This window comes from Cenococcum geophilum (genome assembly GCF_001692895.1).
Source record: "Cenococcum geophilum 1.58 unplaced genomic scaffold K441scaffold_48, whole genome shotgun sequence".
Lineage (NCBI taxonomy): Eukaryota > Fungi > Ascomycota > Dothideomycetes > Gloniales > Gloniaceae > Cenococcum > Cenococcum geophilum.
Window position 1 is genome coordinate 1,132,644 of NW_027137606.1, and position 20,645 is coordinate 1,153,288.

At 49.6% G+C, this 20,645-nt stretch overlaps 13 protein-coding genes across 13 annotated transcripts; 6 read left to right on the forward strand and 7 right to left on the reverse strand.

The window, feature by feature from the left end:
• Positions 1-335: 335 nt before the first annotated feature.
• On the forward strand, positions 336-1,969 carry K441DRAFT_666441 (uncharacterized protein). The gene is made up of 3 exons (XM_067649661.1): positions 336-666; positions 893-1,702; positions 1,839-1,969. Exons 1-3 carry the CDS (start codon positions 492-494, stop codon positions 1,955-1,957), a joined length of 1,104 nt encoding a protein of 367 aa, XP_067499839.1. The 5' UTR covers positions 336-491; the 3' UTR covers positions 1,958-1,969.
• Positions 1,925-2,859, reverse strand: K441DRAFT_643575 (uncharacterized protein; the record flags this gene model as incomplete). Its single annotated transcript, XM_067646722.1, has 3 exons — positions 1,925-2,432; positions 2,593-2,670; positions 2,779-2,859. 3 exons carry the CDS (start codon positions 2,857-2,859, stop codon positions 2,361-2,363), a joined length of 231 nt encoding a protein of 76 aa, XP_067499840.1. The 3' UTR covers positions 1,925-2,360.
• A 137-nt stretch (positions 2,860-2,996) lies between these two features.
• K441DRAFT_666442 (uncharacterized protein) lies at positions 2,997-4,215 on the reverse strand. The gene is made up of 3 exons (XM_067649662.1): positions 4,035-4,215; positions 3,175-3,982; positions 2,997-3,038 (listed from the first exon to the last, which is right to left on the reverse strand). The coding sequence occupies exons 1-2, from the start codon at positions 4,150-4,152 to the stop codon at positions 3,429-3,431; spliced, it is 672 nt and encodes a 223-aa protein (XP_067499841.1). The 5' UTR covers positions 4,153-4,215; the 3' UTR covers positions 2,997-3,038; positions 3,175-3,428.
• Positions 4,216-4,397: 182 nt separating this feature from the next.
• K441DRAFT_579901 (coiled-coil domain-containing protein) lies at positions 4,398-5,374 on the forward strand (the record flags this gene model as incomplete). Its single annotated transcript, XM_067644348.1, has 6 exons — positions 4,398-4,470; positions 4,524-4,558; positions 4,675-4,801; positions 4,851-4,954; positions 5,012-5,161; positions 5,228-5,374. The coding sequence occupies 6 exons, from the start codon at positions 4,398-4,400 to the stop codon at positions 5,372-5,374; spliced, it is 636 nt and encodes a 211-aa protein (XP_067499842.1).
• K441DRAFT_618214 (DUF1763-domain-containing protein) lies at positions 5,112-6,004 on the reverse strand (the record flags this gene model as incomplete). The annotated part of the gene is made up of 2 exons (XM_067645828.1): positions 5,112-5,690; positions 5,730-6,004. 2 exons carry the CDS (start codon positions 6,002-6,004, stop codon positions 5,579-5,581), a joined length of 387 nt encoding a protein of 128 aa, XP_067499843.1. The 3' UTR covers positions 5,112-5,578.
• A 316-nt stretch (positions 6,005-6,320) lies between these two features.
• On the forward strand, positions 6,321-7,732 carry K441DRAFT_579825 (uncharacterized protein; the record flags this gene model as incomplete). Its single annotated transcript, XM_067644344.1, has 4 exons — positions 6,321-6,458; positions 6,513-6,632; positions 6,688-7,020; positions 7,070-7,732. 4 exons carry the CDS (start codon positions 6,321-6,323, stop codon positions 7,730-7,732), a joined length of 1,254 nt encoding a protein of 417 aa, XP_067499844.1.
• A 53-nt stretch (positions 7,733-7,785) lies between these two features.
• Positions 7,786-9,720, forward strand: K441DRAFT_246335 (uncharacterized protein). The gene is made up of 3 exons (XM_067640742.1): positions 7,786-9,326; positions 9,380-9,546; positions 9,680-9,720. The coding sequence occupies exons 1-2, from the start codon at positions 7,996-7,998 to the stop codon at positions 9,420-9,422; spliced, it is 1,374 nt and encodes a 457-aa protein (XP_067499845.1). The 5' UTR covers positions 7,786-7,995; the 3' UTR covers positions 9,423-9,546; positions 9,680-9,720.
• A 795-nt stretch (positions 9,721-10,515) lies between these two features.
• Positions 10,516-11,985, forward strand: K441DRAFT_579754 (uncharacterized protein; the record flags this gene model as incomplete). Its single annotated transcript, XM_067644342.1, has 1 exon — positions 10,516-11,985. The coding sequence occupies one exon, from the start codon at positions 10,516-10,518 to the stop codon at positions 11,983-11,985; it is 1,470 nt and encodes a 489-aa protein (XP_067499846.1).
• Positions 11,986-12,176: 191 nt separating this feature from the next.
• K441DRAFT_246376 (uncharacterized protein) lies at positions 12,177-13,265 on the reverse strand. The gene is made up of 2 exons (XM_067640743.1): positions 12,910-13,265; positions 12,177-12,853 (listed from the first exon to the last, which is right to left on the reverse strand). The coding sequence occupies exons 1-2, from the start codon at positions 13,040-13,042 to the stop codon at positions 12,369-12,371; spliced, it is 618 nt and encodes a 205-aa protein (XP_067499847.1). The 5' UTR covers positions 13,043-13,265; the 3' UTR covers positions 12,177-12,368.
• Positions 13,252-15,499, reverse strand: K441DRAFT_666449 (acid phosphatase/Vanadium-dependent haloperoxidase). Its single transcript, XM_067649663.1, has 5 exons — positions 15,286-15,499; positions 14,979-15,195; positions 14,156-14,926; positions 13,540-14,099; positions 13,252-13,484 (listed from the first exon to the last, which is right to left on the reverse strand). The coding sequence occupies exons 1-5, from the start codon at positions 15,401-15,403 to the stop codon at positions 13,414-13,416; spliced, it is 1,737 nt and encodes a 578-aa protein (XP_067499848.1). The 5' UTR covers positions 15,404-15,499; the 3' UTR covers positions 13,252-13,413.
• Positions 15,500-15,829: 330 nt separating this feature from the next.
• Positions 15,830-16,755, forward strand: K441DRAFT_680505 (ras-domain-containing protein; the record flags this gene model as incomplete). The annotated part of the gene is made up of 3 exons (XM_067651377.1): positions 15,830-16,114; positions 16,167-16,370; positions 16,423-16,755. 3 exons carry the CDS (start codon positions 15,830-15,832, stop codon positions 16,753-16,755), a joined length of 822 nt encoding a protein of 273 aa, XP_067499849.1.
• Positions 16,756-17,004: 249 nt separating this feature from the next.
• K441DRAFT_666451 (uncharacterized protein) lies at positions 17,005-17,766 on the reverse strand. The gene is made up of 3 exons (XM_067649664.1): positions 17,555-17,766; positions 17,412-17,474; positions 17,005-17,339 (listed from the first exon to the last, which is right to left on the reverse strand). Exons 1-3 carry the CDS (start codon positions 17,675-17,677, stop codon positions 17,196-17,198), a joined length of 330 nt encoding a protein of 109 aa, XP_067499850.1. The 5' UTR covers positions 17,678-17,766; the 3' UTR covers positions 17,005-17,195.
• A 1,388-nt stretch (positions 17,767-19,154) lies between these two features.
• K441DRAFT_680507 (kinase-like protein) lies at positions 19,155-20,327 on the reverse strand (the record flags this gene model as incomplete). The annotated part of the gene is made up of 1 exon (XM_067651378.1): positions 19,155-20,327. One exon carries the CDS (start codon positions 20,325-20,327, stop codon positions 19,155-19,157), a length of 1,173 nt encoding a protein of 390 aa, XP_067499851.1.
• Positions 20,328-20,645: the final 318 nt, after the last annotated feature.

Consider the following 20,645-nt stretch of genomic DNA (forward strand, 5'->3'; position numbering starts at 1 on the left):
TACGTTATTTAGAGTAAGAGTAGGGTATTAGAAAAGGTAGCAGGAAGGTTACCAGTCTGACGTCGACCCTGTGTTTTCGCCGTCCTAAAATACAGGGGTTACTGCCTCGGTTGCCGTCTGAGTTGCTTGCTGTGATAATGCATTGCGCACGTTTAAGCATCGGTCTGCAGGCGGGGCTGAGGGTTTTAACAGACTGACGACATTTGCTTATCTCTATCTTCAACACCCATGTGGCCAATCGGAGACGGGTGTTGGGGTTTGGGGCGGCTTCGCAGCTTGGCGATATGAGAGCCAATACTTGTGAGCACGTTTTCCAATCTACTTAAAGAGAATGTCACTGATCCTTTTTTCTAACCGGCAGCGAAGTCGAGGAGCTCGTCTCGTTGCCGTTACCTAACGCACTAGCTACTAATTTTCCTTTTTGCCTTTTTTAACCTTCCATTTTTCCCTTTTTGGTCAGCCTATTTGCCCCCTTCTCCATCTAAATTACCATGGTCCGCCAGCTACCTCCGCCGCATCTCAAACACATCCCTCCTCCTCCTCCTCCTCCCCCCGCCGCTGCTGCTGTGCCGCCAAAGTTCTCTGCCGACGTCGTCGTCAACCACTACTACCACGGCGTTGGCGATAAATTGATTCCTTCCATCCCAGGTTTTCGGACCAGTGCTGGTGAGTGCGCATTTGCAAAAGGTGCTGCAAGCTGCGGGTGTCGTACAGAAACTTTTCCCTGCGTCACAATTTTCCTGCCCTCTCGGACTTGCGCACGCGACTCCATCTCTCTCGCTCCCCAACACACCCACCACTTCAATTCCCTCAAAAAACCGTAGAAACCCTCAGAGAAACCCTCTCCAAGTTCTCAGAAGCTTAAAACCAACCCGCTAACCCTGCCTCTCAGCCTTCCTCACCTCCCTCAGCGCCAACCTCCGCCTCCCAGACGACGACCTCCTACCCTCCCCGATGTCCACACCCTCGAGCATGCGCAGCAGCGCCTCCTCGCTCTCGCTCCCGCCTCCCCCCGTCTCAACCTCCACAGCCCTCTCCGCCAACCCCTCCCCTGCCTCGACCGTTCCTACACCCCACACCCGCACCTCCCCCAACGCCGCCACCTCCGCAAACACCGACGACGCCGCCGCCCCCCCGCCGCTGCCCGAACTACGAACCTACGTCGCGACAACCGACGACGACCGCGTCGCAGGCCTGAAGCTCGTCGCCGACAGCATCGCGCAGCAGCGACAGCTGGCGTCGCGTGCCCTGCTCTCGCACCCCGCGCACCTCGCCCTCTACGTCACGGTCCTGGCCGCCATCGCGCAGTACCTGTACCGCCGCGCCTCGGACCTGCCGCTCGTCATGACCACCTGGGCTGGCGTCACCATGGCTGTCCTGGCTGGCGTGCGCTGGGCTGCTGGCGGCTACATCTTCCTCGCCGAGGAGGTCAATTGGGAGTGGCTTGGGGAGGACACGATGGTGGTTGTGCGGTGGGGGGAGGAGGTTATCGGGGCGTTGGTGCTGGGTTGGGCGGATGAGGTGGGCGGCGGGCGGAGGGGGAAGGGGAGGGGGAAGAAGTGCGGGAGGGGCGTGGTGAGGGCGTGGACGGTTAGGCTGAAGTATCGGGGCAAGGGGATTGGAGAGGGTTTGTTGGAGGAGGCGGTGAGGGTGTGTATGGAGAGGGGGGCCGAGGGGGTTGAGTTTGCGGAGGATCATGCGAGTGAGTTGGCCCCTTTTTTCCCTTTTTTTTGGGAGGCGGTTTGTTGCGGTTTTTGTTTTCTGGTCTTTGGTTTGGGAGCGGGGGCTTTAGGGCTCGGAGGCGTTGCAAGGTCTAGGCTAACCTTTTTTTGCGCCAGATTCGAAGCGGTTGCTGCCGAAGTTCTATAACGGGTTTTTGGACAAGCGGGACAGGAGGGCGCGGAAGGCGTTGGAGAAGGTTGCGAATGAGAAGGGGAATTTCGGGCAGAGGAGGTAGATAAAGGCTGTTGATAGAGGGCGAAGCAAGTGGGTGGCTTTGCTGGATACCTTTTATAGAGCATAGAATTTTAGTCAGGCGGATCTTCAGGACGAGTGTATTATTTATGTCTCAGTGCTTTTTGAAGTGCTGCATGGTGATGCTGTAATGCTGTATGAAGTGCAGACGCGTCTAGAACTCGGCCTGCTGTAGTGGTTGAGGGCTTCTCTTCCCCGGCTCTCGACGACGTGATCCTGCTCTCTTTGGGGGCGGGAATATGCCCAGCTCTTCCGCCGCGGAATGTATGTGCTAGTCCCTCGCGCCTAAACTAACTATGATGTTCCTTGGGCATCGTACCGCATATACTGCATTCTCGCACCCATCCCTTTTAAACGCCAACTCCCCATTGCCTAGTTCAGCTCCCTCACCTTGCCTCCTCTTCTTCCTCTTCCTCCGGCGGTGGTGGATACTGTGTGCGCAGCTCCTTGATAACGTTCTATTTAGATACCACTAGTTAGCAGGACCCACCGCCGCACTTGGGCAATCGTAAGAAACAGGAGCGGCTAGGACATGCTGCTGAGATAGCGGTACGAGGAGCAATAGCTGTGGGATTGGGGTGGATTGGCAGGAGAGAGAGGGTTGGGAGAACGACGTACGGCCAGCGCCTCGGGATTAACCCCGTTCTCGATCAGGGAGACGCAGTACGAGAGCTGTTGGCGGTTGAGGTGCGTATTCTGTCCCGTTAAAGAATATAGTCAGCCCCCTATTCCTCGTAGCAGAGCGACGAGAGCGATTCAAATGGGATGGGAGACGTGTAAGGGCACAGGAACTGGAGGACACACCAGCAGTGTTGCGATCTCGTGCAGGATGTCGATGACTTCACGCGCGGCTTGGCGCTTATCGACTTCTGGTGCCGGAGGCATGGCTGGAGTGGGGGAGAACTGGTGTTACAACGGGGGTGGAATAAGGATGCGGAGTTTGGCGGTTTCACACGTGTTGAGAGCCCCGCGGATGCAAACAGGTGCAAACAGATGCAAACACCAGGTACGGATCTTCATCCATAGCTATCTAAACATGCAGAATAAACCCGTTTGGCTGCCACCTATTACTATCTTGCTTTATTTCTCCTCGACACGCTGAGCATGCAGAATAAACCCGTTTGGCTGCCACCTATTACTATCTTGCTTTATTTCTCCTCGACACGCTGAGCATGCAGAATAAACCCGTTTGGCTGCCACCTATTACTATCTTGCTTTATTTCTCCTCGACACGACGAGTCTACTGTGGAAGAAACCGGTCTCGTATAAGTAGAGACCTATCACCGTCTAACTGTATTTTTCCTTGATATAGGAAGTCTGCTGTAGAAGAACCTGCTTAACATAGGGAATATATCATAGAGGAACCTGCTCGACATAAGAAATCTGCTGTAGAGGAACTTGCTTAATATAAGGAATCTGCTATAGAGGAAACTGGTCTCGCACAAATATTATAGCTACATCGTCGATTGCCGCAGCCGTAATACCAATAAACTATATATTATTAGAACGTAGGATATAGTCAATATAAGAATACTAGTTGTAGTAAAGTATATTCGCCATAACAATCGAGCCTCGTGCTCATGTACCTTCTTTATTATGTCCGACATATCCCGGTGCGACTCCGCCCTAAGTTCCGATGTATTCTGCTTCGACTCCGCCTTAAGTCCCGATATATTCTGCTTTGACTCCGCCCTAAGTTCCGATATACTCCGCGTTAACTCCGCCTTAAGTTCCGATATGCTATGTCTTATTTCCCTAGAAAATGTATCGAACTTTAAGTCGAACTTGGACTCAAGGGTGCCGGTTTGCCAAGTGAAGCTGGTCTGGAGGCTAGTTTGGAGGTCGCTTATTTTCGTATTAGTAGACTTTTTGAAGTGATCTAGCTGTAATTTTGTCGTAGCGATATCTGACTGAAGCACAATGATCTTGTCGACAGACCAGTTCTGATAAGGGCCCTGAGAAGAGTTTTGAGAAGACGGAAGGCCATCACTATTATTATATAGTGAACCTATAGAGCTGTTAATGGCCATTTAAATCGAAGATAGGTAATAGGTTTTTACGCGTTATAGTGTAGAGAGGACCAGGTTGAGATCTGAATCCATGGACGTGACCGTGCTGACAAGCGGTGCTCTGCCGAAGAGCAGCACGTTGGAAGGTCCGGACAGTTCTGTGTAGCATTTCTAGGTGATGATAACCCAAAGCGCAAATGTCTGTTGTGAGAAAGAAAGAAGAAAGGACTTCTGCTGAGGATGCTTTAAACGTCGACTAGCGAGACCGACCACCAGTGTTGAGGCGAACCATATTTGAGCGGGCGCCCCGCTTCGCCTTGCTTTGTCTGCCTTTCAGCTTTAAAATTTCACCGCAACCACTTATTTCATCGACGAAGACCGAAAGCATTTTGAGCGCTTCAAGACACCACAAAGATGGTCTACTACTTTACGAGTAATACCGTGTCTCCCGCTGCCTTTATATATGTTGGTAAAGACAAGGTTGAGAGTAAGCGCTTTAAGCTTCTAATTTGCCAAGTTCCCTTTCTGATATTATTCCAGACGAAGAGTTGATCAAATATGGCCTGGACGAGGACGTCTGGTAAGCAGGCATCACGAAATACCTGTCCACAGTTTTCTAACGCTAAGTTAAAGGGTATGTCGGATTAACTTAAGTGAAGCAATGATCCGGTCACCAATCTCTTATCTGTAGTTCCACGTCGACAATCTTTCCAGCGCTCATATATACCTGCGGTTGGATGAAGAAGAATCATGGGAGTCAATACCAAAGCCACTCCTGGAGGATTGTGCACAGCTGACAAAGGCAAACTCTATTGAGGGTTTAACTAAGAATTCCTTTTCACAAGAATAAAGCTAAAGCCCATCCAGGCAACAAGAAAGATAACATTACTGTTATCTACACACCATGGTCAAACCTTAAGAAAGATGGAAGCATGGCTACCGGTCAGGTGGGCTTCAAAGACCAGAGAAAGGTAAAGCATGTTGTATTTGAGCTGTTCACTACAAATTTCCTTCTAAACCCGCTATAGGTCAAGAAGATTCATGTACCCCAGAGAGAAAATCCCATCGTCAACCGCCTCAACAAGACTAAAGTTGAAAAGTTTCCCGATTTAAGACAGGAGAAGGAGAACAGGCAAAAGGAGCTGAGGCGTCGTGACAAGGCCGCTCAGCTTGCACGGGTAAGCGAAACAAGCTGTTCAACCCCCTGGAATTCTTATCTCAGCTAATCTTCGTTCCTCGAACAGCAAAAGGAGGAGGCAAAAGTGGCCAAGGAAAGAAAGGAGAAGGCATGGCATAGAGACCATGCTTACGACGACCTTCTATCCGAAGATGCCGTAGCTTCTTCAAGCAATCAAGACCGGGATCCAGACTTCCTGGATGATTTCATGTAAATACACTCATATACCAGTATCGTCCTGATTCCTCCCTCCAGAATTTCTATTACTGTGGCAGGTCGCGGTTGGTATAGATTTCTCTAGAAGTACGATTCCCAACAGCAATATTCAGGAGCTTCGAATAGATGCTTCGAGGTAGATTGATGGAATATATCCTTTGGAATTGGGATAATTAGGCGCCATGTTTTGTACGATTGAGCTTTAAATTGGCAAGCAAGTCCCCATGCTCTCGTTCAGCATCCGCACGGTGTGATTGTAGACATCATATGCCGTAGCTCTAATATGGATCTCATCTGTTTCGCTGTTGTAAAGTCTCAGTTCATGTACGCTGCTTTCAACAGATTTACTTTACATCTTCGGCCTTGTAGGTTTTGGTTCTGCTTGGTGGAACCAAACGAAAATTAGGTTTTTTACAATCCTGTGCTCTAAACCTGTTTCACGAGTTGCTCCTCGAAGAAACTCGATCGTGTTGTCGATTTTGCGCTGATCAAAGTTGCGTGGGTTTCCCTTTCGAAATGCTGTTCGCAGGCGATCCCGAAGAGTATATCGAGCAGGCTTGGAGAATTGGACTGCTCGAAGGCCATGCCGATAGAGGTGGCGATATGCAAGTACAATTTCACTGGCCATAGCTGGCAATATCAGTAACATGGGAGGCGAGATGTTCGGGATCAGCGCAATCTCGGCAAAGCGCGCTCACGTGAGCTTGGCAATAGCCGCCTTCAAAATCGCTGGCGCTTCCACCCTTCTCTCTCCACTTCATACCGCCGCATCTGCTTGCGACAACAGCAACACTGCGGATTGTAGCAGTTGCTGGATTATAATCATCAACATTGTAGATTACTTGTAAGGCACTAGGAAAGCTAACTAACGCATTCTTGCGCTTTCTTTCTCTCTAAGTAAGACCTGCTTCAAAGCGGTCCCATGGAAGTGAGGCAAACACGAGATGACAAGAGTCAATCATCGTGCGCCAGCTGCACAACCAAGCGGGTCTCTTAACAGAGTTACGAAAGCTCGCAAAAAGAAACCATATAAAATCCTTCTTGAATCTGTTACTCAAGAAAAGAAGAAACTTCACTCTGCAGTTGGTCGACTCTCCCATCAGTGCGCTTCTGGCAAAAGCTGAAAATCCTTCCAGATTTCATACGATGCACATGCACCAGTCGGATATTCATTCGTCCCCGCCGGTACACCAGATCTCACAGAATATTGCAAAGATCTCTGCAGAAAACGAGGACTCGTAGCTCACATTGTTTCGGTTTGTGCAACCCCTTTTCTTTCCTGTCAAGTTGGCTTTACTTACGTCTCGAAAGGCCAAACCAAAAAACAAAGCCCACGTAAATCCCGAGAAGATTGCACATCATGTGCATAGAATAGGACATCATTTCCCAAATGAAGTTGTGGACCAAGCCTGCGACTGGCTTGGCTACAGTTATCGTGGAGGAACTTACCAGAAAAATCTAGATGGTATCGCGACCTCGCGATTAGCTCGAAGCCTTGCCACTCATGGCAGTCGGATGGGCCTCCACGGCCGACCGGGCACTGTCCAAGAAACAAGCCAACAGATTCGAGCGGCCATTCGCGACCTCTTTCCCAAAATTCCCGATGAGGATCTAGAAGCTATCGTGAAGCATGCTTTTCGAGAAGTAGCCGGCCAGTATGTCTTCCATGTTTGTCTCGACTGACTTTTTCCAGGGTACCAAGAGGGTAGGTAATGCTCAAGAGTTGCCATTGCCGCGCCGGGTCCAGCTCGCGGTAGTAGCCCATATTCGCCATGAATATACCGACTACGACCGACTTTTGAAGGTCGGCTCGTATGTAGATGCCAGATCGAAAGTCGAGCAAGCCTCGCTTGATCAGCTGATGAAATGGCGTGGCGAAGGTGATACCGGAATGCCCGAGATGGAAGAAACCTTCCGCGAAGTCATCGTCCTTGATGACGATGAGGATGAGGACAACGAAAGTGAAAATGCCGAGTCCACTGCCGACGGTCGAGAACATAGCCTGGAGATTATTTCAAGCCAAGCCACAGCCCATGAACTTCAAGCTAACGATCTTGTTGATGTTGAGTGGATTGACGCTCACAGTACTCACCGCATGCCTGGGAAAACGTACTTTGTCCGTCGCGCCCCACGTCAGATTCCTTTAATTCAGAGGCATCCCCGCCCCGTTTACCAAACCATGCAGCCTGCCCTCAGAACTGTTACGGATCGTCGTGTAGAAAATGTGCACGCAATATCTCCCAACCCTAAACCTCATTCAAGGCAAATCTCACACCCTCACCGGCCAGAGCCACGATTACAGTACAGAACCGAACCTGCTTACGAGCGGGGCCGCCAGTTGGTGGCAAACCAGTGAGTGTGATTTCTCGTGTCGGATCATCTGAGCTTACTTATACGCTCTAGTAGCCCCGAAGCGCCCACCGCGATAGCCTCGGAAAGAGAGCAGCCCCCTCGATTTTTGGAATCGAACGGGGTGCTGTACGAAGTAAGTATTCTACTAGCTGTATTAATTTATAGGCTGCACCTCGATAGACCCTGCGAGTCTCAATTTCAACCACTGATCAAGCATAGCTCCAATCCCGACCGGACACCCACAGCACTGCACCCACTCACAGCTCTATGCGTCCAGGTGTGGTAGAGTATAATAATCCTCAGCGTTTTCCTCAGCCTGTTTCCCACTCAATCCCTGCCCCCCAGTATACCCGGAGAGAGGTTATACCTGCCACATACTCATCAACCGGAAGGAGTAACGAACATGTTCCTTTACATGACAGCCCCCAGAAAAGATACCTCCGTCGCGCGGAGCACATAATTGGTGAAGGCGACGTTGTTATCCCATCAATAGAACGGGATGCCTTAGAACCAGAGAATATGCCATCACTTCATGCCTTAAGTATTGCGCAGCAGCCTCAGGCTAACCAAGCGCCTGCACCAGCTTCAGAAAGCATATTTTCAAGGCCGAGAACCTTATATACAGAAGCCAATCCTATCAACAATGCATCGGACCAGCCTCTTGCTCAATATCAACATCCACATGGATCCAAGCGCAAGTCATGGCCTGCGCCTATGTCTGATTATTCAAGCGGTACCGGAAGTACACTGCCAAAGCGGCAGAAGTCCATCCAAGGTAACACAACTGTACACGAACGTCTACGTGAAGCTTCTGTGGGCGTACCCAGTAGGCATACACATGCACAATTGCAGTACCCTCGCAACGTCGGGGTGCAAAGCTCCGAACATTCAAGGATTATTGATCTTACTTCCAGTCCACAGAGCCCGAATAATCGGAGATCCGATGCCTTGTTCACGTCTTTACAATCAGCGAAACACACTTTGCCCATTAGCAGAACACCTGTAAATCCCCCCTCGGAATACAGCTCATTGCATCGCAGTCAGTACAACACATCAGACCCCTACGACAAAATCCGTATGCAAGGGATGTCATTGACGTCCCACGGCGTAGAAAGGCGCGGCACACTTGATCGGCCTCCCTCTGCCCCTGGGACGGGAGTTGGAGCACCGCATCCTGCTCGAAATGATGATAGTTCGGTCCACAAACAGGAACGGTATAATCTGCGGAATATGAATAGCGGCAGGCATGTGCAAAGCAATGCTCCGCAGCCCACTAAGCAACATCCTCGTAATGGAGCCCAACTCACATCCAGACCGGATGATCAAGACCCTCTGCCTCAGTCCCGTTATGAACCAGCGCACCCATTTCAACGAAAGCAAACCAATAGAGAACCCATAACTATATCCGACAGCCCAGAAAAGAAAAAATCTCATACTAGTGCTAGGGGGCAAGCCAAGCTTCACCGTACGCATTCGGGAGATCAACATCATGGCTCTGGAATGCTCGAGTCGCGTCGAATTCGACGATATGGCTTGCCAGAGCAATCCAAACCAAATCCTATACGTGCTGTTGCTTCAACAGACAGTTATCCACGAGGGTGCGTACAATACACTTTTCAAGCCCCACCAACTAACTAGAAATTATCTTTAGAATTCCACTAGAAAACCAGAGACAGTTGTACGACTACTACTAGGATTTGGGACCCCTTCTTCTTTTTACTTGCCGTTAAGGGTGGTTTCCGCTTGGTCTCAGCTCTCAGAAGCCATTAAATTCCTAATCCCGCGTTGAGCCTACCATATACAGTCGACCTTGATGGAGTAAGCCTTACCTCATTCACTTCTAGTGACGTGGAATCACGGCTCTGTTCGTGTTTAAATTGAACGACACTATGAATTCGTAGAACTGGATGTTTCGGCTGAGCAGAGAATGGATGCTGACTTGGTTTAGAAGACGGCGATATACCTATATTTGATATCATAATCATTTGATTAATTTTGGTCCAGCCCATATCACTTGCTAGAGAGGGGCTTTTGCGGAATGAGGGTTGATTCGAGAAGTGGGTTTGTGCATCGTATGTATAGTGGAATTGCCACATTTTTTGCAAGGGAACGACACGGCTCTAGGAATGGTTAGGAAGTTTACAGTTCTATGTACGATCAAGGGCTCAAAGAATATGCCTGGGCACTGTATACTACTGTGTTAATTTTGCATGGATAATTGGCCATCAATAATAATTGTATAATGCTTTCAAATGACTTGATCATTTTTCCATTCCAAGGTGACCTTCTGGAAATGAAACTCCATGCTATCCGCACCTTCAAATTAGCTCTAGTAGCATTATTATCTAGCATGTGCGGACCCTGTAGAGTATCCAACGCCAAGATTTCGAAACCCAAATGTCGACTTTGTCAAATTCTCCCACCTCAAGACCATTATATCGTCCTCTCTTCCAGTACTCCTTCGGCACTCATCGAAGTATAAATCTCGAGGCGTGTTATTTTCTCTCTCTAACGTCTATGAATAGTTTTGTTTAAAAGTGCAACTCTAAGGGTTGAGTTTTTCAGACATTCACGTGTTGTTCCTGGATTATTGGTCTAGTTCTGCACTTCGATTGCATTAATTTGACTGTCTTTCCTCTTTAATATTTACCCATAACCTCCGGAAAGCCGTCTTTCTTGAAGATCAGACGGAATATGGCGGAGGCATTTTTGTCCTTCTTGGTTCCGCGCGAGCATGTCAAGGCCGTCAAATCAGCACTAGAAAGGGCATGTCACTTAAACCGAGCCATGAAAATCCATCCTTCAGCGGATGAACGCAACAGCAATCCTGGAAACGGCAAGTGGTTCATCGTACCCTCTACGCTCCCAGCTCCCGGATACGAAACAACCCAGAACAAAATATCAGTAGAGTACAAGGCGCAACTCCTCCGCGACCTAGGGCTAGAAGAACAGCTCGACAGCATCTCCATTACCACCTACCCCACGCCAACCTCGCAACCCCTCTCTCAGCCCCCAAGCGGCAACATGCTCCTCGCAGCCCTCTCAACCTGGCTGCACGCCCTCCCCGCCGCCCTCCTCCCCTCGCTCGACCTCACCCCCGCCGCCCTCCTCTCCGCCTTCCCATCCACCTACTCCCTCTATAAACCCCTCCTCCTCCTCCCCGCCCACACCTTCCGCTCCCCCGCCTGGACCACCCTCCTCTCCGCCCTGCCCCTGCAACCGCCCCTTTCCCTCCTCCCATCCCTCTACGCCACCCTCGCACACGCCACCGGCGCCACTCACGTCGCGCTGAACGCGCCAATCCCGCCGCAGCGCGCCTCCTCCGCGGCGGAAGAGGGAGAGGAGGAGGGGCGCAGCGCCAACGTGCTGCGAGCCCCGCTCGCGCTGGTGCCGCTGCACGGCGACTTCGGAGGCCGTCCGACGGCAGCGGTGGCGGAGGAGAAGGGGAGCAGTGGGGCGGGCCCGACGGCGGAGGATTTCGCGGCCGCGTTCTGGGTGTCCGCGCGCCAGAATGGCGTCGTGCAGGTGTGGGCGCCGCTGCATACCATGTTTTCGCGGGGGAATGTGTCGGAGAAGGCGCGGGTGCTTGGGATGGCGAGTGTGCGGCTGGCGGTGGGAGAGGGCGAGGGCGAGGGCGAGGGGGGCGGAGCAGTTGGATGTGCGGCGGTCGATCTGTATGCTGGGATTGGGTATTTTGCGTTTAGTTACCGGAAGGCCGGGGTGCGGAGGGTGCTGTGCTGGGAGCTGAATCCGTGGAGTGTGGAGGGGCTGAGGAGGGGGGCGGCGGAGAATGGGTGGAGTGTTGAGAGTTTTGGCGCGGTTGGAGATCTAGAGGGTGAGGCGGTCGAGGCGGATTTTTGGGTGTTTGAGGAGTCGAATGAATTTGCCTTGGAGAAGATTTTAAGACTGAGAAATTCGTTACCGCCGATTCGTCACGTTAATTGCGGCCTATTGCCGACATCGAGAGGGAGTTGGAAGACGGCTGTTGAAGCGGTAGACCTGGCGATGGGTGGGTGGATACATTTGCATGAGAATATTGCGGTGAAGGACATTGAGGCGAAGGCTGAGGATATTGTAAGGGAGATTCAAGCGATTGTAGATGACGAGCCCCAAGGAAGCGTGTCCCAAGGCAGTCAGAAAGAGAGGCAGGTGAGACTAGAGCATGTGGAAAAGGTTAAGACGTATGCACCAGGAGTGATGCATTGCGTACTAGATATATACATTCCGCAGGGGGGTGCTCGTGTAAGGTATATATAATACAAACGCACCTGAAAATGCTGGTCTAGCCATTTGTCGCATGAGCGCTTGAGCAAAGAAAATTGTACAGCGAAGAAAAGATGAAAGAACTCTGATGTGATAGACAGCATCCCTGGTATCTTCTAGAAGCTCTTATACTCATAGAGAATCCATATCAAAATACATCCGGATAGTAAAGGAATACGAAATTCAGACTTCAGATCGGGCAGTGCTCGCAAGAGCCTTTGATCGTCATTGATCCCAAATTCATCATCGCCATCTCCATCTTCATCTCCCTCTCCATCCCCCCCACCTTCTTCGTCTTCATCTCCGTCTTCATTTATCACCCTCATCAAACGGTCCGAGTAAAAGACGAAGGCCATAAACAGAAGGAAACACTGTCGTCAAGCGCTCCTTCTAAACTTCGCCGGAATATTCGCCTCTATAATGCCCGCCTTCTGTCTTCTCTCCAACTCTTCCCGCTCATCCTCTTCCCGATCATGCTTGGCGAAATGCGCAATATCCTCAGGATGTGTCAGATCCTCCTCTTTCGTATTCTCGTCATGATACTTCTCGAAATGGTGGATCTCATACTCATATTCATCGTCACCATGATGTCCCGGGCCTAGTCCGAAATCGGGCAGCGTGACGCCTTTGGCATTGGCGATTGTGAACTCGGCGAAGCTGATGGTGCCGGATTTGTCCGCGTCGTACATGTCCATGATTATGCGTACCACATCGGCTTTCTTCTCTTCTGGCACGTTGTTTGTGGATTCGTCCATCAGGCCGTACGTGCGCCGGACTTCGTCGGGAGACCAGTTGCCAGAGCTGTCGTAGTCGTGCAATGTGAAGAAAACGCCCGCGTCGAAGGATGTGATGTGATGCTCCTCTGTAGGAATGAAAGAATGTAAATGAGAGAATTCAGGAAAGTTATGTTGAACTGACCTGCCATATGTCGCGTTGCCCAATCCGCATCGGCAGCTATTGTTACCTGCTCATGACCGCCATGTGCAAATGAATTGGGGGTGAGAGCGAGCAGCAGGAAGACTCCGACCGGTATTGTCTGTAACGACTTCATCCTTGGAGGTTTTGAAGCTGATGGGAGAAGTTGGAGGTGGGAGAGGAGAGATCTGGGCTTTCGCAGTCACCGCGAGAGACGATTGCTAGCAATCAGGAGGCGATCTAATATGAACATCTCCACGTGATGTATCATGATGTCAACAACCTTTGAACCGTTGTTTTGAGATGAGGCATTGAAATCAACGAGGAGCTCCACTTCGGGATCAGGGCGAAGATCCTTCAATTTCGTTATGGAAACTTCAGAGAATACTTCGTGGCTGGCCTTTCCGCAGCCATAAAAGCGCCAAGCGCCACAATATTGGATTATGTACAAATTATGCTCATGAACAGAACGCCCGCATTCCAACTCAGAGGGGCAATGAATGCCAGTTATATACCCATCCCTAACCCACAGAGTTCGAATAGAATTGGATTACCTTCCACTGCCAACCAACCAATGCCTACAACGTTCACAGGTTAGTGATGGGAACCATTCCGCGATTATGGACGACTAACCAGAATATACTATAAGCTTCGTAATTACCTCAACGTCGTATCTAACTCGAGGTCTTTCAAGTCTCATAAACATTTCACGGTCTTCTTTCTCTTCATCTCCTCGTATGTCTGTCTTTCTGTCGAGGTCACTAGTGATATTGGCATCACTTTCTGGAGGCGTGACAGGTCTCGCAACCGGCTCTCCTGTACCCATCATTTGTTCATAAGAGTGGACACGGGAAGATATGGGCGTTGGAAGTAAGTCTACGCCTAGAGGGACATTTTCTCTTGCGCTGGAAGGAAATCTCGAGTTTGTCGAGTATCCAAAGTGCACCTCTTTACTATCGGGACTCTTAGGTTTGCCAGGTGTTCCCGGCCTTTCGGCTTCTGGGGCCGAGATACTCTCTCTTCGTCGTTTGTTTCGGTAAGCCAGAGTCTCATATGCATCTGCCGCTGACTGCGGTCCCACGGAAACCGATCTTTTCCGTGGATGGCTGAGGTTTGTAAGGAGACGAGGAATATCAGAAGCCGACGGAATGACATTGTCGTCTCCTCGTAGTTTCGGAACACTCTTATATTGCCTGCGATATTCGATGTCAGTATATATATACCTAATCGAGTGAGCGCATCAACTTACGAAGCTGTCAAAAAGAACGCTCGAGGAAGGTCTAGACGGGCATGTTCAAGAACTCGGAAAATAGGCGGAAGGATCTTGAAAAGCGCTGGCTTCATGATACCTCTCCATGCAAAAATAATACCAACGCCCATGCAAATGCGAAGACATGCTTTCAGCCACCCAATGCGTTTGAGATCGAATGGAACAGTGGAAGGGATTGGGTAATCCCAGGCAAACCCAGTGCCAGCATAATGCCATGCACCTATTTGACATCCAATAATGACTCCTGCAAATGCAACGCTATCATCGAAGCATGGACAATCATCTGCAGGCTCCGGATGGATTCGCACCAGGACGAGGATGATTAGCGTGGCAACCAAAGGGTTCATGTATGAGCCTTGACAAATCCAAGCATCTAAAGCATTGCCATAGATTATCTGTATGGCAGAGAGCCCGGCTCCGAGGATGCTTCCAACTACCACATCAAAAAAGCCGTGCATACCACAATACAGTCTTCCGAAAACGATGGAGACAGCATAGAAGTAAAAAAGTATTTGCAATGCCAAGTGAACAGTCGGACGGTGGGTCTCTGTTGTGGTTCGCAACATCTGAATGGCATATACAGCTACCGACACAGCATTGGTGGAGTGAGTCGACGGAAATCCATACTCCAGCGCTGTGGAGCCAGACATCGTGATCCGATGTAACGGGGGAGACAATGGTCGGGGTAGACATAGCATGTCCTTGATAAATCCACTCCAGATGACCCCAGAAGCTAGTACATGAACCATCCTTGGAGTTCAGGTCAGTAATGAGAGCTTGAGTTCTGACCAATTTCACATACGCTCTCCCTATACTTGTATATCCACACCAGAAGAGGATTGGCAGCATAATCATGAAGAAGGTATGAGTGCCCAGATTCGCAGTAAAAGCGAAATAAGAGTCCAGTGCAGGGGATCGCAATGTGTCCTGCAAAAGGGCGAGATATGGGGTCTCCAGTCGAACAATTGGTATCAGTCGCTGCCTCAAGGTATTCCGCCATTTCGGAAGCCTGTACGCATCTGTTTACGCAACAACACTCACATTAGCTTGTTTCCTCTGCTTCTGTGTGTATAGTCGGTATCTGACGCCGAGGGAGACTTGAGACGCACAGTGATCATGGTCGCGCATTCCCGCATCAAGCCGCGGCTCCTTCACGGTGGTAGTTGGCAGAACCGAACTCCCATTTCCTCCCTCGCTCTTGTCAGTTCCATCATTTCGCGTAAACATGGATGCATTCGAAAGGGGTCGTCTGCGGGTAAGATGGTGGAGTGGTCGGCCAGGCTTTTTCGCATAGTTGGGGATCGAGTCGCATGCTATTTTGAGACCCTAGCGATGTCGCTTGACGCTGATCGAGGCGCCTGAAGGATTGTGGCGGGAGGCGTGTGTCAGGGGCCTGCATGGGCGCTATGGTGGGGTCCACGCGCAGTAAGGTTGCTTCGGTGATGGGTAATAGGAAAACAAACGAGCGCCACTCCTGACTAAATTTCAACTCTCCCCTCCTCAACTCTCAACGCAACAATTGCTTCATCACTTTTCTTCAACTTCGTTGTTCATATTGATACTCACGAGTTGCCTTATCTGGTCTGAACTCAAGAGCAACCACTCATTGGTGAACATTGTTTATCCTTTCAGTCCGGCATTTGCAAAGCAATAATGGCGACGCACGCATCACAGAACTATGACTACCTTCGCCGAAAACCTTCTTCGAAGGCGCCTAATGTCTCTATCTCTACACAACGCAAGCCAGTCCGGACACCAAGTGAAAGGCATAGCAATGGCACAGTCAGCTCCACTACCACGTCGTCGACGGGGCGAGAATCGGCCGGAACCAACATTACAGAACCTCCTGCATATTCCAAGAAACTTGTTGTTGTTGGAGATGGCGGCTGCGGAAAGACCTGTTTACTGATTAGTTACAGCTCGGGCAATTTCCCAGAGGTAATAAGTTCAATTCGACGCGTCAGATATAGACAGCTAACATTCTCAACAGAAATATGTCCCTACCGTTTTTGAGAACTATATCACGCACACTCCACACCCGCCAACGGGCAAGATGGTCGAGCTTGCTCTGTGGGATACTGCTGGCCAAGAGGAGTATGATCGTCTTCGGCCGCTTTCCTACCCTGAAACCGACATTCTCTTCGTCTGCTTCGCAATTGACTGCCCGAACTCTCTCGAGAATGTCATGGACAAGGTATTTTATGTTTAAAATTAATTCGTTTAATAGTTGCTAATTGTTTCAACAGTGGTATCCCGAGGTCCTTCATTTCTGCCCGACCACCCCAATCATGCTCCTAGGGCTAAAGTCAGACCTTCGATACAAAAAATCCTGCATTGAGCTGCTTAAGACCCAAGGTCTAACCCCCGTTACTCCCGAGCAAGGACAAGCCGTGGCGCAGCGGATGGGTGCCATATACATGGAATGCAGTAGTAAAGAGAAAGACGGTGTTGAAGAGATATTCGACCAGGCTGTCACCATGGCTGTCGGGGACGAGTACAAGAGTCCTGTTGAGACTGGACGAACGCCAGTCTTTGCCGGGGGTAAAAAGCCCAAGAAACGATCTTGCAAGATTCTCTAATTACCTTCGTTTCAAGTCGATGGTATAAATACTTTCACGAGCAAAACGCTGGACGAGACAATCGATGCTGGAATGACATATCATGGGCTTTTTCTCCCAACCGACTTTTGCATGACGAGAATGTCATGCTGCTGCTCTTGCTTGATGCATAATAGCCATGGATGGTGTCATTGGGATCATACATATATTATTTTGGCGTTCAGGCGAATCGTTACAAGCACAAAAGGCTGATTGTTATCATCCGATTGTACGCTTGGAGAGTGTTCACATATCTCTTCTTTTGTATTCGTGTAGGATTCAGTCCCAGGTGTTTCATAAAATATTGATCCAATACAATTCATAATCGCACTCCTCTACTCAGGGTATCTTTGCGTGAAATCGAAGCGTACCACCGTATGCTGTAACGTCCGTATTTAACGCCTTAATAGATTAACGTGATACTATGCTTTATCTTCCTGCTTCATTTCTGTCTCTCCCTCTTCGGCCTCCCCGTCTTGTCCCTCACCATCAGCGTCCGGATCTTTGGCCATGACATTCTCGAATTGTGACCACAAGGCTTCGACAGGACTAAACTCATTCCCAACCTGTAAATAACATGGTAGCCGTCAGCAATGCACGCACAGGTCCAGAGCATGCCTGCAGTGGGATTGTCTTACCGCAATCACCTCCTCCAAACTCCGATTTAGCTTATTGATATTCTGGAGGACATGCTCGAGGCTCTGAATCATAGAATAACAGTCATTAGGGTCATTATCCGCTTGCATAGTGGGCAGGACATCCTGGAAGATATTGTGTTTACCTGCGCTATTTCCCCCACCAACATTTCGCGCTGCTGCTCGAAATACGTCTTCTCCGGCGGACCACCAGCGCCATTGCCGTTCAAAGAAGCTGAGCCAGCAGGCCGCGAGGTTAAAGATGACATTTTTGACGCGTTGAAAGCTCCTGCTGTCCGCTTTGACAGGGTGTCAAGATACTGTAAACACCAAAACTACAGCAAGGGCTCGGTGCCGTTCCCCCGCCGCTTAACGCCGGACGCTAAGCGCGCTTGGCTGTTTTTCCCGCGTGGAACATACGGTAGTAATGCCAGCGCCCTTCTAAGGGGTAAAGCTTCCTCAAACACCACCTCGGAGGGCTTAGCAAATCCTTCTCCAGATTCCAGATGACATGTCCACAGGAGATTGAAGAGTTGCCGGTGAAGAATATCCCTTGACTAGTAAGTGGTCCGTGCGCGAACACCTATATAAATTCCATTAATTAATTACCTACTATAATGTAAAATACCGTTCTGCAGGAAGGATAAGTGCTAGGAACTTCATATCGAGCGATTTGGCTCCCAAAATTACGTGTGTATATCAAATTACTACAAAATCAAAAGCCTTATCCCTTGCACCGTTGTCGGATGGTGTTCTTGATCGTCGTGCACGGGCCACGATCGTAAGCACATCGACGGTGCAAGGGATATTCCTCAGTACGGGCGTTAAATTCAGCTCGATTGATTGGCTAGTTCTTATCGATAACCGTTGGATGCGAATTAACAGATCAAGGATAATCAAAAGTTTGAACCGATTTTGGCATCAAAAGACCGGGAGGATAAGATTAATCAGAGTTCACCAGGTGTACTAGGTCTAAGTTCGGCTAGACCTCGATTCTGCAAGTGATACGAGCTGAGGAAGACTCTCATGATTTGCATACGAAGCCTTTCAAGCGAAAAGATCACCATTCTTCGAGAGGATCCATCGATCTTTCCAGTGCAGACGATCCTCGAGTGTTGGCCACCATCTTCAAAAAATACTCCGAGTCCACAATTGTGCGTGATTCTCTCCCTAGCTAAGAGTTATGCACGCTCCCCATTTGGCGCTGAAATATCTGAGACAGTGAGACAATTGTTGTCAAGCCTCGTCCGTTTACCTCAGCAAGCTCAGACCCCTAATTTTAGAACTTTATCTTGGCTAAAATGCATAAATAAGTACATAGATAAATAAAGCAGCCCTTAAAATATAATCGATTACCTTTTAAAGTAGTTAACTAGTTAACTAGTGGAGATATACTGCTTTTTAGTGGTGTCGCGTTCCATCAATAGTCGACCCTCCTATATTTTCGCACCAAAGGCCTTCAGACGGTAAACGAGACAGTAAGCCTAAATACAGGGGTTTTATATAAAGCTATATTAGTTAAGTACTAGCGAGATTTACTGTCTCGTTTGCCGTCTGAGTCGCTTACTGAGATAACGATAGTCCTAACATCGACTATTCCGGAGGAAGGAAATGGCCTTCAGCAAGGTAAAGCTGGACTGGATTACACCGGGTGCTCATCTTGCTGCTCATTCGTAGCTGTCCACGGCTAATCTATATTTGCCATTATTCGCAATACTTCCGCAAAAAACCGAATCTGTCTCAAATTCACCACCACATATGGCATTGCAGCCACTTGCGCTTCGCCGCGTCCCAGTCAGGTGCGACTAGAACCTTTAGGGCTTGCTCGGCAGTTTTAGGATACTCCAGGTCGTTTACCTCTTTAAATTCGGAATGCAATGGTAGATTATTATCTTCGGACCCTGGTGAAATTTGACATCCATTACAGGATGCAGCATTGACGCTGCCGAAATAGTACAATTTAGGGGTGCTAATCAGGGCGACAAGCTGACGCGAGGTTATCCGATGATCAGGATTGGGATCAAGCATTAGAAATGCCAGATCGGGAAGGGCAGCGCCATGGCGTGCAAATCTGTCCTTTGGACGAGGAGTAGGCTTGACAATGACGAACCAATGGCCCCATAGGTGCCATATCCACTGAAGAATTACCAGAGTATTCTCGGCGTAAGCAACAGTGCCAGTCTTCTCCTCACGAAAACGACGAAAGCGCTCACGGGACCCAGGAGGCCCAATTAGCGCTGTGCCCATCTCTAGAAACACGCAGCCAAGAGAGAAGATATCCGCGGCACGTCCACGGCGCGCATCATCTTTAAGAGCCTCCGGCGCAACGTAAGCACGAGTCATTGGTCCGAAAGGGCCATTGGTTCCTGTTGTCAACCCCTCGGGAACTATTTTAGATATACCAAAATCGGTAAAATATACAGCGCCTTCCTTAATCAGGATATTGGAAGGTTTGATATCCCGGTGCTTCACTCTCATCTCATGGAGATAGTCGAGACCCTGGAGGAGGCATCCTGTCCAGCTAAGAAGATGTTCTCGAGCTTGATCCCCCTGCTCACCATTTCCCATACTATCAATCTGGCTAAGGAATTGTTGAAGGTCTGTTTCTGCGACCGGTACCATGATAATACCGAATAATGTTGTCCAAGTGTATGTTCCAATAAGCTTTATTATATGTCGATGGCAAAGTCGATGAATAATGCGTGCCTCTTCTCGAAGTTGCTCAATCATCTCTTGGCGCTGAGGTCCCCATCGCAAGATGACTTGCTTTCGCGCATAGCATTCTTTAGTGGGGTCCCCTTTCTTCATCACTTCATCCACCGAGCCCCACCCCCCGTGGCCTAGAAGCCGTAAACTCTGGTAAGGATCCTCATCTTCGAGTATAAAAACTTCATGTAGGTCTTTAATGGCACCGGACATTGGTGGATCAAATGCTCCTTGGATCCTGTACTAGTCATACACCAAATACCGAGTGTGCTGCTCGCCAGGATGTGCAGGACTTGCAACGGTGGGGTAGGCGGTGCACAATGAGGGTAGAACACCGTCTGGGAGGGTGGTGTAGGTTTGATGCCAATCGCGAGCGTGCTGTTCAGGATGTTGTGTTGCATGCATACGCCTTAACAAGGATCGGGGTTTGAAGAAGGCAACACCGAGACACGTGCTCGCTTGGCTGCTTGATATACATCATTCAGTTCAATGTAGGGGTGCAGTACAGGACGCTCGATTGTTATGTACGAT